At 39.2% G+C, this 13124-nt stretch overlaps 1 protein-coding gene across 1 annotated transcript in view; it reads right to left on the bottom strand.

Moving 5' to 3' along the window:
• Nucleotides 1-13124, bottom strand: part of osp (myosin phosphatase Rho interacting protein outspread) — a 226003-nt gene that overhangs the window by 2434 nt on the left and 210445 nt on the right. Inside the window, exons 5-15 of the mRNA XM_018539787.1 lie at nucleotides 12447-12519; nucleotides 10801-11385; nucleotides 7935-8107; nucleotides 7528-7668; nucleotides 7252-7413; nucleotides 6444-6616; nucleotides 5264-6219; nucleotides 5014-5170; nucleotides 2092-4935; nucleotides 1723-2011; nucleotides 784-1198 (exon numbers count right to left, since the gene is read on the bottom strand). Of these exons, the coding sequence (XP_018395289.1) occupies nucleotides 784-1198; nucleotides 1723-2011; nucleotides 2092-4935; nucleotides 5014-5170; nucleotides 5264-6219; nucleotides 6444-6616; nucleotides 7252-7413; nucleotides 7528-7668; nucleotides 7935-8107; nucleotides 10801-11385; nucleotides 12447-12519 (5968 nt within the window). The remainder of the gene's footprint in view (nucleotides 1-783; nucleotides 1199-1722; nucleotides 2012-2091; nucleotides 4936-5013; nucleotides 5171-5263; nucleotides 6220-6443; nucleotides 6617-7251; nucleotides 7414-7527; nucleotides 7669-7934; nucleotides 8108-10800; nucleotides 11386-12446; nucleotides 12520-13124) is intronic.

Consider the following 13124-nt stretch of genomic DNA (forward strand, 5'->3'; position numbering starts at 1 on the left):
GTAGGCACACTTTCGACATTAGTTCTCAGTCTAATTTATAAATCACATAATTAAGATTAAAAGATCGTCAATTTTAATTATTCTTACGGAAATTCATACGATAATTAACAACGTAGTCGTAATATAAACAGAAAGCTTAAACTCATTCATATGTATATACACATGCAATAAGGACAAGCTCTTCATAGAAAAGTTAACGAACCATTACTCAATAAATATTGCAGTTACATAATCATGAATAAATAAACGGCCTCTACACAGTTTGTAATGTTATATAATAATATTGATTGTTTAATGTTTACATTAATGTTATTCATACAATATTTGCACTAATAACATTAATTGTGTAGAGCCCGCCTAAAATAATATGTTCAGTCTTCATATCAGTCAATATTTTAACAGTGTTAATATCTTAAAAGCGATGTTAATTTCCATAAAGCACGTGTTAATCTCACTCTAGTATCACTCTCCCTCCATAAGAGTAATAATCAAAGACAGAAACCTCGCCTAATTTTCGCGATTTTTCACAACTTTATGGTGTTATATTAAAACAATGCAACATTTTCGGTTGTATACGGAAAATCATTTCAAGTAAAAATCTTCGAACCATACTGATCATAAACAATATACCATTGACAATAAGACCATAATTACGTTAACAATTACGCAATAATAATATTTTACAAAAGCACCGTAGACTCTCCCACTGTCAATCGACAACACATTCCATCACCGTGGATTCTTTCTCCCTTCCTTTCCTCCGTATTCATCTTTCTTCTGTACCTTGATACTGATGAGGCAGGCCGCTCCTCGGTCTCAAGCTGTCCCACAATGACGAACCCAGGTTGCCGATACGCTCCTTTTGCCCTAAACTCGCCGGCTGTTCTTTCCCATCAACGTGTGAGCCGGAAACGCCGGTACTACTCGCCGGCCTGGCCAGACTATTCGAGTACGGTAACGAGACGGACTTTACGCGCTCGAGTCTGTACGAGAACGCGCTCTGAGGCCGATCCGCCGACAGAGACTGTTTTTGCAACGCGCTGGAGCTCACTCCTTTCGGACTCCGTTCACTCGTTAATTTCTGCTCGCTGCCACCTTGACTATCTCTAAGGCGTTGTGGCGAATAGGCGGGCGAGTAGTCTAGCGACAGAGCGGCTTTCGACGGTACGCCGGACGATTCACGAAGGGTGTCCCCATGCTGTTAGTGAAATATCGAAAATATGCGTCAATGCGGCTGATGGGTGAGTGAGAAGGACGGGTTAAACGCTAATCAAATCGCTGAACTATCCGCTAAGTTACAATTACATCAGTTATGGTATTTACGATTCGTCGTCTAGTATAAGCAAGAAACATATTGGATTATTCTAGTAACATTGCAGTAGCATTACAACATTACTGCAATGTTAGTAGAATGTCTCTTACTTACTAGGCGGACTCATTCACGCCGGAGATCTAATATTATATTATTTACAAGGCAATATACAAGTTCGAGAACGTGTAAAATGATGAGGTGGTCGTTAATAAAAAGCGTATGAATTTTTATGTGAGCGATTAAAATACGGATACAGTCAGAAATTTCATTAAAGCGCGACAAGCTCACTAAGTGAAACACCATAATATGTAATTGCAGCAGAGTTAATCAATTTAGTAGTGTATATGTTTGTTAACCACATCTACTCTTTTCTAAATGATAAACTTTCTATAATCAAAGGACAGCCATACCTTGAATTGTTGCAGTCGATGTATTTCTTCCCTCGGTTCGGCGAGCTCGTTGTCTCTACCTCTTAGAATCTGTATAGTATCGTTGATACCGCTGTCATTCGTTTCCAATAGCAGATGAGCTCGCAATTGCTTGTTCCTTCCATCCAATTGTATGATGTGCTGTTGTGCCTGGGTGAGTTGCTTGGACAAATTACCCACTTTCTCCTCCAACGCGGCTGACTCCACGCACTTGGACGAATACTTCGCGGACAGAGAAAGAATTTCTTGCTTAATCTCTTCCATTTCTTCCCTGTAAGAAAAAAAAACGTGCACTTAATCTATACGTCAATTTAACTTGACGATTAGCATCAATTTGAAATTCTTGCATACTCGTGTTCTTTGTGTAGCACGCCAATGTCCTCACGCGCTTGCATCTGCTTGATAAATTCCTGCTTGAATTTAGCGATTTCCTTTTGCACTTCGTGTTCGTGCGCCTTTCTCATGGCGTCCAGCGCAGCTAAAGTCGCCTGCGTCTCTTCGGAGAGCGCCTGTTCTTTCTCCACCCTGAGATTCTCCAATTCTTGTCGATGTTTCTCTTCCATCTCGGCAATGATACGCCTGTGCGAGTTCTCCATAGCCAACAAACCCTTCTCGCATAATGCGCGTAGCTGCTTGATCTCCTCTTTGTACCGTTTTCGCGTCTCAGCATCAGTGTCCAATTCGGCGCTTATCGATCTCTGATAGGCAGCTCTCAACTCATTCACATGAGCCGAATGCTCGGAATCCATCGCGTTAAGACGATGCTCTAGTTTTCTGGCTCTCTCACGTAAGCTGGCTGCCTCCTGCTCATATTGTGTCGTCAAAGATTGCCGTTGGTTGTCTAATTCGCCTTTGATATCCATCAAATCTCTCTCCTGATTACGCTTGAGCGCTTCTAATTCCTGATTGTGTTCGTTAGTTATTTTGTGAATAGTTTCCTGTAATTGATTGCATGTCTGGCACGACGTATTATTCATGTAATCGCTGAGCTTCCTTATTTGTTCTCGTAAATGTAAGCATTTTTCGCATACGCTGGACCAATCCGTGACGCTACTTGCCGATTTAGACCATATGATACTGTCGATTTTCACACCCGTTTTGTCTCTTATACATTTGCTGAGCTCAGCTAGATTCTCTTCCAAGTGAAACAACGACTGACTGATGTTCTTAAGCTGCTCTTTTGACTCTCTCCTTCCAGATATTCTGTCTTCGCATTCCTTAGTCAATCGCTCATAAAGGTAACTATACTCCGCGTCGAGAATCGGATTGCTTTGAAGATCGTATCCCTCGTCGTTTGCCAGACAAGAAAGGATCTCTTCATTTCGAATAAGACTAGATACGAAAGTTTCGCCAGACAATGCTGTAGAGGATTGCCGAGTGGTTTCCTGAAGGAGGGCGATTCTGGAATCTATTAAAGCTTTGTGCGCAATTACGTCGGCGTAATCTGTGAGCAGCTGGCGGGATTCATGCTTGGAATCGTGCGTCGTTAACTTGTTCTTCTTCATTGTACGCAAACAGTCCTCGTAAGCTTCTGACAGCTCGTGTATGGAAACCTCCATTTCTTGACGCAATCGCGCTTGCGCTGCGTCCACCCACGATTCTAGCTTAATATTGTCTGCGTTATCGAAGCTGAGGCAAATGTCCGTGATCGAAGTGACGTTTTGCTCGTACAATTGTCCATAACGCATGATAACGTGAGACACTTCGGCCTGTACGAGTTCCTTGCTCACGGTCTCCTGTGCTAAAGCCCATGCCTCGCGAATACGTCTATCCTCGAGTAGTTTCTTATTCGAGCCGCTGATCTGCTTACCCGCAAGATCTTCCTGCTCGGACAGGCTCAACGTCTCGGCGGCCAGAGATTCCGCGAGCTGTCGCAACTTCGCGTCCTTGTACTTCCGCATGATCTCATTGATCTCCCGCTGCTTCTGCAGCAGAAAGTTTAGACTTTCGCTGCGAGCGGCACTAATCTCCTTCGGCATTTCCGTTGATACAGAGGAGGGTCCTATCAGTACTAACTTATTCGCTAACACTTTAGTGAGATACTGAATGTAACTCGTTTTTTGGTACGTTTTGGGCTTAGTTCCGTGAATCTTACGCTTTAAGCTTGAGGCAAGCTGACTAGTTTCGACCAATTCACTTAAAACGGCGCTTCTATCTGTCGTGCGATTCAACGCGCACTTTATCTGCCGCAGGATCACGGACTCGAAGGCTATTCTCTCGGCGACGAGTCTCATCTTTTCCCTCTCATCCAGCTGACCTTCCTGCGCCAGCAATTGCCGTCTCTTTGTGAGTTCGCTCAATTTGTCCTTAAGTATAGTTTCTAACCTAGATACCACTACCCCTACTGACTCGGTGATTTGAGCGCTAGCCTGATTTTTCTTACATTCTAAGCACGAGTCCAATATTTCATTCACCTCGCGCAAACACTTCTCGGCTTTATCCTCCGCTTGCGTCGAGCCGAGACATTTCTCTAATCGTCGTTTCGATTTTAATACTACTCTCTCCAGTTTCTTCAGCCTTGCCAGGACTTCCAATGATACTTCGGAGGACCCACTGATTTCGCTGCATTCGCTGGAGTCTTTTTCCGCGTCACTGACCATGGTCTCAGCAACGCTCGCAACTTTCGTTTCTAGAGTACTTAGTCTAATTAACACTTTCATTGGTTCAGAACTTGTCGCGCTATCTAAGGACTTTCTTCGCAATCTAGCCCGATCCAGATTTTTACTTTCTCTTCTTTTTTCTTTTTTCGGATTAGGACTGGATTCTTTCGAGCTACTGCCAGTCGAAACAGGAGCACTAACGCTCTTGCCTCTCTCTATAGCGCATATCTTGTTTTCTAGATCCAATAGTTTGTCCTCTACCTCCTGAGAGATCTGGAAAGATTCTCTTCCTTTGAGAGAAAGTGATCTTCTCTTATCTCTGCTCTCAGCTTTCGTTAACTTTTGCTTTAGAGTTCTAATTTGTTTTTCACTGGCGGCTAACTTATTGGTCAGATCTTGGATTCTCGCCGCCATTAATTGCACCTGTGCTTGATTTGTCTCGCAGACGTTAGCTGCGTCCTGCTTATGGGCAAAGATTTCTAACTCCAAAACATCTTGTGTAGTATGAGCTTCTCGCAGTTCCTTCCTCATGGCTCGAATTTCCATAACAGCCTTCTCAAAACGGCTTCGCAACTCGTCATATTCCTCCAAAACTCTACAACAAAAATATCACATTGTATACGTGATTATTACTTACGCGCTATACTCCTTATATCTTACAACGCGCATTTACCTTTCCTTGTCCAATGCAGTCAAATCTAAATCCAATTCAATATTGGTCAAATCGCTCAGCGAATCAAAGCTTCTCCCACGTTCTCTCGAAGCAGAAAGTCCATTCTTTTCCTCCAATTCTCTTACTCTATTATAAAGTCGTTCATTTTCCTCGATACCTAATTTAAAGAATAATATATATTATCAATCAAACATTATTCAAAACTTATTAAAATATAAAATCGTATATTTTATCAATGAGCAGTACGTACCTTGTGATAATCTGTCGCTAAGAGCTGCTGTTTCCACCTGTAGATGTTCGACAGATCGGTGACTCGATGTTAATTCGTTCGTAAGCATTTCGCATCTCTCTGTCGTCTCTCTCAGGATAGCCTCTGTTTCAAGTAATTTACATTCCAAGACCTCTTTCTCCCTGTTGTACACCTTTTTCATCTTCTCTAAGTCGTCAAGATCTTTATTTCTCTGCTGTTCCGTCCTCTGTATCGTATTCAACAATTCTTCCACTTGTTTCTCCCTGATAGACGCCTCTGCTTTCTGTTGTCGAAGCCTAGATAACTCCTTTTCCGCATTGGCAATGTCGGTTCGTGTTGCATTCAGCTGCGACTTCAAGCTCTCAATTTCATTCTCCTGACGTTCGACAATGACTAGTAACGTACTCGGATGAGACTGATTCTGATCCAGCTGATCGCGCAGCAGCGACACTTGATTCTCCAAAAGCTCGACAATAAGAGGACTGTCGTTGGTACTCGAGAGACAGCTGTTACTCTGCAAGTGGCCATTGTTCTGCTCCTCGTCTTCGCCTAGTTCGCAGCAAGCCATCATCAGATCTTCGGATCTTACACTGTCTAGGGTACTTCTCCGCGAACTTGGGGGCGAGCTTCGGCTTCTCTTGTAAACTCTCGATCTGGAACTCGATCTAGATCGAGCTTTCACCCTGGACAGTGCGGTTCTCGTTAATGGCGGCGACGGTGGTAACTCCGACCACTCGTGGTTTGTTGAATCCGACCAGCCGGAACCTTTCAGCGCCATAGGCCAATCACCGTTTCTCACAAGTGGTGGCGATACCGGCATCTCCGACCAGTCGCCAGATTCTCTTCGACCACCCTCGGAAGCGGTTCTATACTCTTCGTCAGACGAGAACAGAACCGATCTAGGCGTGATGGATGTCGATGGAACGACGGAGTCTCTTTCACGATCCGTAATGGATCTATAACAATATTTGTATGCGTTCTTAACTTCAAAAATATATGTATAATAAATTATCTTTTTTCTAAAAATTTCTCTTGTAAAAATATTTGCTCCAATTTATACGTATAACTATTTTAAGCGTAAACTCTTTAAATATGTTATAATATTATTTAACACAAAACACTATTATTTTGTAATGTAAAAAATTGTGTAATAATTAAACGATTGCGTTATTATACTCACGTAGTAGGCGACTGCGGATTCGTCTCTTGTTGAGTATCTGGGCAAACGGTAAGAGAATCCACGTTGCTGTCAGGATCAGGTAAATTGGCTGCTCTTCTGATGGCCGACATCCAACTGGACCTAATGCCGGCTGTCACCGCGGACAGCACCGTGCTACCTCTGTCATCCCAGGCCTGTGTAAGTTAAAGTAGTTAGTATACGTCGCACAAATGATATGAGCGTGAAAGAAATGTCATGCAACCGCATAGGTTTCGTCTCGAGCGAGAAATGTGACCGTTGCCAACAATCAATGGCGTGAATAAGAAGCTCCCGATTTATTCTACCGTGAAATTGAGTTAGTATTTATCCTCTTGGACGCTCCCATTCTAAATGCGGAAGTTAATTCCAATCATCTAATTTAAACAAACGTCCATCCATCAAGCTTAAGTGAAAAGGTAATCCGTTGCTTAAATTGAATTTGTACAATTTTTTAATACTTTTTTTGGCTATTTCCATCTTTTAATTATTTTCGTACAAAAATTTTTTTTGTAGAAAATTAATATATGCGCGGAAATCTAATTTTTCTGAGTTTAAAATAAATTGTCTCAAGTTTTTAAAATTAATATATTCAATTTTCTCTCTTTGCTTTAAACTTTTTCAATAAAATGTAGGTCACGCTAGATCATAAAGTCACTAGATTTTAATTTAACATAAAAAAATGTTATTGCATAATTAAGCAGATTGTTTTGCAAAAGCGGTTAAGTACTTTCCGAGAAACACGAACGCTCCTCACTCACGCAAACGCGATATCGTAATTATGATTACTCACGACAGTTTGAAATCCATAATTTCGTGCGACCTGAAGCGACGTGACCGCGGTTACAGTATTGAGGTCTATAACGCCGTCCATGATGCCCTTGTCCTCTGCACAAGGATCTCTATAATACATCAATCCGCAACCCCTCAGAACAAACCAATGTTTGTTCCATTCCTAGATAAAACAAAATTTTTTAAATAAATATAATTTAACTAAGATGTGCACAAGTTTCTAAGCAACTCTCAAGTTTTAAATAGCTCTCCTCATTGCTGAATATGCGAGACATACCTTATTCAAGCCTTGCTTCATCAGCCAACCTTTCTTGATATTCAGTAAGTCTTCTGCCGGCAGATCGACTCTCAATTCGGAAGTGGGTGAATACCTGATGCCGGAAATATCTAGACCGCAGCCATCGGGATCGCCTCTGATCTATACGTGAAACGTGTATCGTAATGTATCTTATTTTTAAGCAAGATTAAAATGAGCATCAATATTCATTCTCCATAGAAAGTCATACTTTCATATACATACACATCTCACAAAATCTTAATTACATGTTAAACAAAATGATTAGACATACTCCCATAAAATATTTAATAAATACGTACTTTTTAAAAAATAGTTTATAATTATTATTTTGCAGATACAAGATGCAATTAATTAATAGTAATTTATCTCTCCATTATGTAACATACAAGTTTATCCTGATGAGCTGCATTGACCGCATCCACGACATCTCTAGTTGGCTCTGAAGTTCTTGGTTTGATTCTTCTCACTCGTGGCTGTGTTAATGAAGCTGCAATATCTCGTAACTTTCCCTCTCTTTCCCGCTCGTGCTCCAAAAATATTCTTCGGCACGCGTCATCGTCTATACAACATACAATTGTTTTGCTATATTTTTTTACTTCTACATCATGCAACATATCATAATATATACGTAATATTAACAAATTTTATCTGTTCATATATTTAATCATTCTCTATAATTTTAATCTGTTCACGAGCTTAATGGCGTACTCCGAGATAGTATAGTTATAATTATAATATTTAGAATGCCCGTGAGGAGAATTCAAGAGACCACCGCACGAGACGAAACCGTTAAGTTAGCTTCCTGCGTTCGTAGTTATCAAATATTCGTTTCGCTACGTCGCATCGCCACGTTGCCGAGTTAACTAATTAATTTCTTTTCTACTTAAGCACCGTCTGCCCGAGATGGCCGCTCGTTGGCACAGGTAAACGACCACTCCGTATTAATTAACTGCCGACTAATTAATAACTTTCTAGCCAATGCAATATCAAAAGTGAGAGAAGCAAAAGACTGCATGCGCGTTTTACATATTTCTCGTTTATCTTAGCGGTATGTCGAAATCAACCACGTCATCATTATATTAATGATTACCTCTCGCCATAAAAAAAAAGGTTACATTTCATTTAGAAGATAAAAATCAAATTATTAACCCTCTGTCTGCAATCTTGATCTTTAAAAAGTTAGACACAACCGAAATTTCACCCTCTTTTTTTAAACAAAACTTCAATTTTTATTAGATAAAGATTTCAACATTTGAGTTCAAAAATGATTTGGTAATGTAATAGAAATGTTGAGAAAAACTCTGAATTTTTTTGAAAGCTTAAAAAAGAATTTGGCTGAACTAAAAGACGAAATAACAGACAGAAAAAATAAAAATATTGTAGACGGAGGGTATAGATTACAATAATAAAATACATAAATCGGTCGAACATTAAGCTACTTAAACTCTGTAGGAAACGAAATTAGTAATAAACAATGCTAAATACAAATTTCTTTCTGAAAGAATTACAGTTTAATGGAAATTGATAAATAATTTGAAACCATGCATTCTTGGTGAACCAAAGATAATTTACATTGAATTACAGTTTTGCTGATAAATCGCAAATTTCTCATGAATAATTTCTACGTTGGAATCTTTCGTCAGGTACGATTAAACTAACCAAAGCTAATCGGCGATCTGCGGCTTAAATCTCGTGAGTGATTTCAACGCTCCGATAAGACAGACAGTTTCAATAATCCGCGTTCGTTGGAAATCGTTAGTGAGATCGTTCGACGGATTTCGCGTGCCTGCGTTCCGATTTTTCGCAAGGTAGTTTCTAAAGTATCCCATCGTTCGTTTGGCGTCAATCTAAATGAAATCTACGGATCGCGCGGCGCAGCGCGGTGCAGCACGGCCGAACAGCCGTATAGATTTCCTTCGTGATTGCGCGTACGCAATTACGCAACGTGTAACGCCGGGTACAATCGGATCCTGATACTCTCCCGAGGGCTATAAAGACAAACGTATGAACAAGAGCCTGATGTAGAAAGTCCTATAAGTTATAAAACCAAAAAATAACGATACCGATTTTTCACGTTCAACATGAAAATCGCCATAATTCTCAAATCACGAATATTGGAATGCATTTGTTATTATAATAGCCCTGACAATATTAATTATATAAAATTATTAAAATTAATTATATAAGATTTTTCTCTTCTAAAGAAAATTTAGTTTTAATGATACAGCTTTCCCAGCAACGTTTTCACACTAACTGCTACGTTTGCAGCATCAATTATATTGAATAAAAATAGGTCAGCTCCAACTATAATATATCAGTCGTTTCTTCCGAGGGCTGCAAATCATCGTCATTGAGAATGTAAAACGCAACGTCCTAGTTTCCATCCGTATATAAACTAGTTTTATTCATCTATTAAGAGCAAGAAAAACTTTCAACGTGAATCATGACAAGGTGAGACGAACTTCTTGAGAATTATGACTTCTAATGTGACTTTCACACGTATTTCGAAATAAAATTACATTTTTAAAATTGTTTTTGTCTACATATTTTTTCTAATTTTAATTATCGCTGACAAAGTATTAATCATCCCAAATAAAATAGTTACTTCTTATCACAATCAGAATCTTAACAATATTTTGTTAAAACTTCCATGTATATCAAAACATAAATCGATACATTTCTGTTTCAGAGTAAATAATCATATTAATATATCTTTAGTAAATAATAAATTTAATTTGAATCTATTTTAATACATTTTTTAAGTTAAATTATTTAACTTATTTAATTAAATTAAAGAGCAGGAGCGACTATTAATTAAAGAACTCAAAATAGATATGATTTAACATTAAATTTATTGAATGTTCATTTATCAAATATTGGTTCGATTAAAATTCTCAATTTTTATAAATATTTGTTTAAATAGTTCTAAGTAAATGTCTGCTAAATGTAAATATATATTTATCTAATACAAAACCATTATGGATTTAACTATCATTTTCTTAATGAGTAAATATTTATATAATACTATTCAAACAGAGATGTATTAAGATTTAATAACTTTTCTCAGTGTACATAATGCGAACAGACAACAGAAAATCTTATTCTCCAAGATATAAGCCAGATACCATAAAGATATCAGGCAGATGCCCTATGTAATCAGAGTCAAGGAGATGTCAAAGTATAGATGACAATATCATCCGTAGGAGTCGCCACGTCAATAGGGAGAGATTGTGCCTCATTTAATATACCGACCTAGTTTCTCGCCAGAGGCTGGGCCGGTCGTGTCGCCGATGATGCCGCTGGTCCGCTCGCCCTGCTGATTCATCCTACGCCTGGCCTTGTCTTCGGCGCGAAGCTTGTCCCGGGTCGGCGGTGACGCGCTACTAGCGGGTTGATCCCGATAGCTCGTCGATCTCGTGCCGTCGTTGGGGATCATCGGCGGCTTATCGGCCAACGAAACAATGCTGCTCGTCGCCGTCGTCGTCACCGTCGAGACGGGCGTCGAGGATGTCGAGTAGATCGTGCTGCAGACATTGCCATTCAACGATGATGTGGTTGACGTCACAGTGGTTAGATAACTTCCAGTGGAACCATTCTCGAGAGCACGCAACGGCGACAGACTGTTCCTGATCTCGGAGGCGTTCTCCGTGTTGCCGTTGGTCAACACGTTGTTACTGGTGGCAGTGACAACGCTGGTCGTCACCAAAGACGGCGTGGACGAGAATACGGAGGAGCACAGATCCGACGTTCCGCCACCGGTTTCTGGAATCCATGCGCCGCTACGCGGCTCCGATCGGCAGCTATTGAAGCGCGGTCGCGGTGGATTTGGCGTGTTACCTGGCGATCAAATTCATTGCCACCTTTTGTAAAAGCTCAGACGAGCGAATAAAACAGACAACGGAATGCAAGATCTCTATAAATAGTATCAAGTAATACAAGCGATCCTTCTTTAGAAAACAGTAATGTTAAACTCAAAAACTATAGTCAATTTAAAAACACAGAAAAATACATACTGTTTGCAAATAATTATTACTTGTATTTTAAAAGTTTATATCCCTAACTGGCGCAACTCATAAGTACATCAAACATAAACATCAAACTTATTCAAGATATATTTTGAGTCCCATTAATCTTAACACTTCAATCAGGATTATTAAATTAAAACAAATTAGATTTGTTTGTTATTATATGAAATCGCTTCTTCAATATTTTATATAATACTCTTCAAAAGAAAACAAATTCTTGTTTTGAGTACGTAATGTTTTACTAAAATTTGTAATAAATACATTTTAAGGTTATTTTTTATTAGGAAAATATTCTTTGTTAAAATTAAGTAAAGTACTTAAAAGAAAGAAAGTAAATTGAGTAATCACCTTTCTTATTGCAAATGACATTTTTTGGTGTACAAAAAGATTTATTTTCAGTGACATTACAGGATCATCGTCTTATTGTTAAATGATACGCGACACAACTCGAGCTAATCGCTGTAATTTTCGTCGTGAATAATTGAAATAAGTGCAATTCAATTAGGGAGATAACGAGAACTTCGTTCTCGAAACCGAGGATAACGAGGTGGCAGCGGTATAATAATAGTTGCACATTGTGCAGAAGAGCGATTTGCCTTCTCCCTCGCCCCAGTTGTCTTCCTGTTATTTGTATTCATTTCTGTCACACGTGTCTCATGCATGATATTTACCACGCCGACTGAAATGTCGCACGTTATCCCTTGTTATGTCAAGTTGTTTGCGTAAAGACCTCCGTCTAGCTATATGCGATACCGCGAAATGGCTAAACGAGGTAGTGATTACACCGTCGTGTTAACCATCAGCGTGGAAATGTCTACGCACATTATACACACTATAAAATTTGCATAGTATGCAAGCAGCAGATATACTCACTTCGAATCGTCGGTGTAACTTGCAGAATCGTCGTCTGTCCACCGGGAAAGGTTGCATTTCGCTTGTGGCGACCCTGAAAGTACAAAATAGCACACCGTGAAGACATCGTAGAGGAGAATTTACCCAAGGTTCCTATTGTTGAAACTCTCGAGCGTTTCTTTGCCGTAACAATCTAACCGAATAATCGTTCGCGACGTGGTACGCGCGATCTAAAAAGCGATCCGCGAATAATCGCACGATTACGTTCATCCGCGCCCGTAATCGTGAGAACACCACGATCTGCGAATGTATGAATTTCTCGAGAAATGTTTAACTTAACCCAAATATTAACTTAACGTGTATAAATCATATTCAACCTTAATAATATAAAAATATATTCATTTATTCATTTTAATCCGGGAATAGTCACTTTTTTTACATAGACAATCACTTTGAACGTTTTTATATCTCGATTAAAATCACTATTATTAATAACATATTGTACATTACTGATTGTTTTTTGTTCTATTCCTGATATTTAAGAACATGGACGATTTACTGACAATTTTCTGAAAAAGTAACAAAAACCAAACAAATATTAAATTAAATAAGCACATTATATAATGTATTATAACAGTATTTCCAAAAAATAAAGAATTTATTGTGCTTAATATAACGCTTTTTTGTGGTCGGTTTTCG

Source organism: Cyphomyrmex costatus, unplaced genomic scaffold, assembly GCF_001594065.2.
Source record: "Cyphomyrmex costatus isolate MS0001 unplaced genomic scaffold, Ccosl1.0 scaffold222, whole genome shotgun sequence".
Classification (NCBI taxonomy): domain Eukaryota; kingdom Metazoa; phylum Arthropoda; class Insecta; order Hymenoptera; family Formicidae; genus Cyphomyrmex; species Cyphomyrmex costatus.